The sequence below is a fragment of the Myotis brandtii genome, unplaced genomic scaffold, assembly GCF_000412655.1.
Source record: "Myotis brandtii unplaced genomic scaffold, ASM41265v1 scaffold181, whole genome shotgun sequence".
Lineage (NCBI taxonomy): Eukaryota > Metazoa > Chordata > Mammalia > Chiroptera > Vespertilionidae > Myotis > Myotis brandtii.
In genome coordinates, this window is record NW_005356712.1 from 4,926,472 (window position 1) to 4,928,134 (window position 1,663).

The 1,663-nt window shown below is 63.8% G+C and overlaps 1 protein-coding gene across 1 annotated transcript in view; it reads left to right on the forward strand.

Moving 5' to 3' along the window:
• Nucleotides 1–488: 488 nt before the first annotated feature.
• The window catches only part of TBX3 (T-box 3), a 15,422-nt gene continuing 14,247 nt past the window's right edge, over nucleotides 489–1,663 (forward strand). The window contains exon 1 of the mRNA XM_005863818.2: nucleotides 489–555. Within this exon, the coding sequence (XP_005863880.2) occupies nucleotides 489–555 (67 nt within the window). The remainder of the gene's footprint in view (nucleotides 556–1,663) is intronic.

A 1,663-nucleotide genomic window follows, 5' to 3' on the forward strand; every position in this document is an offset into this window, starting at 1 on the left:
GAGCCAGGCTGTCTCCAGGTCCGAGTGACTGTCTCCCTCCGCCTCCTCTGGACTCAGAGTCACAGCCTGGTGGCAGGATGACTTTTTTCCTACTCGGAGCGCGGATGCAGGCCAAACCCGTTCAGGGGGTTTGGGGCGGCTCCTGAGTGCGCAGGGAAGGTGCCCCCCGGCTCTGGTGGCGAGCAATTCGGAGGGGGTGGGATCCCAAAGCCTGCAGGGCTCAGTGGTTAGCGCAGGCAGGGGGAGGCCTAGCCGCTGGGGATGCCGGAGGGGTCGTTGCAAGTGAACACCCTGGGCCCGCCGCCTCTTTTCTTGTCTCTGGATCTGCCTTCTGAACCGCCGGGCAGAGAGAGGCGGAAAGGACGCCAGAGAAAGACGGAAAGGAAAAGAAAGGGGGCGAGATGGCGCACCAGACTGAGTCCGCAGACCCACTCCATTCTCTCTGTGACTGAGGGAACTCCCCGGGCTGGCGCCAAGCGCTCTCAACTATGTGCATCAAACACGTGGCGCTGGAACAGCTCCTGCCCCCAAGGGCCGCCGACCTGGCGACCTGGCGTGGGTGGCCCACAAAGGAACGGCGTTTCCCCCTCCACTTGCTCCCACTTGGGAGTCTGGAGGTGGGGGACTAGGGGGTACGCAAGGCAAAATGGAAAAGAAGACGGTGGGGTCCACTCAGAAACACGCACATTTCTGACCCCCCCTAGGCCCTGAAATCAGCCCTTTCTCCGTTCCCTTCCTCACTCAGGGAAGCTCTCAACTCGGGGAGAGTAAAACAACAGTGTCCCCAGACTTCCCTCCAAGCAGGAGGGTGGGGGGGGGGCAACTCAGGGCACCCCCAGAAGCGAGGAATGTGGTTTAGGGAATCCTCTGCCCCGGGCAGGGGCCTGCGGTCACAGTTGGTCACAGTTGGCAATTCGGTGACAAGTTTGAGTTGTCAGGTCGGTTGCCTTTCCTCCCCTGCACGCCCCCACCGTCCCTGAACTGGAACCAGGCTCTGGCCTCTGAGGTGGGGGCGTTTCACGGTTTGTTTTACAAATTCACCCCTGACTACTGGCGAGATAAGTCCCGGGTGGAGAAAGAACGGAGGCACCCAGAGATAAGTGCGATGCCTGGAGAAGATACGGGCTGGCGCACCTCCCCCTCCCGCCCGCCCGCCCCTGGCCCCCAGCTCCGCTGCGAGCTGGCCTCCGACAGGCCCTGAACCTGGGCCGGCGCCGCGCTCCCGGTGCCCAGATCTCCGGTCTCCCCTCTACACTCACACACGCTTTCAGGTGGAACACGAGGAGCCCGAATCCAGACCGAAGACCGAATCTGAAAGGGCTGCTGAATGCAATTCACAAAACCCCCAGTCGCCTCCCCGAGTGAGCGCAGGCAGGGCCCGCGGCGCAGGCTGTGTACGTGTTTGCGGGTACGTGTTTTTCTGCTGGGGGCTCGGTCCCGGGGTGCTGGCGCGTGTTCGCCTACTGATGTGCCGGGGGTGTTTGGGTCGCCGCACCCGGGTTCGGGTCGGGTACCGTACGGTGAGGAGGGAGCCCCGGCACGCGTGTGCCGAGATCTGGCTGCATCCGAGTGCCCGTGAGTCTTCGATCCCAGATGCCGGGGAGACCGGCAAAGAGACACCCGAGCTCGGGAGCCCTGGCGCGGCGGCCGGGCGGAGCTTGGC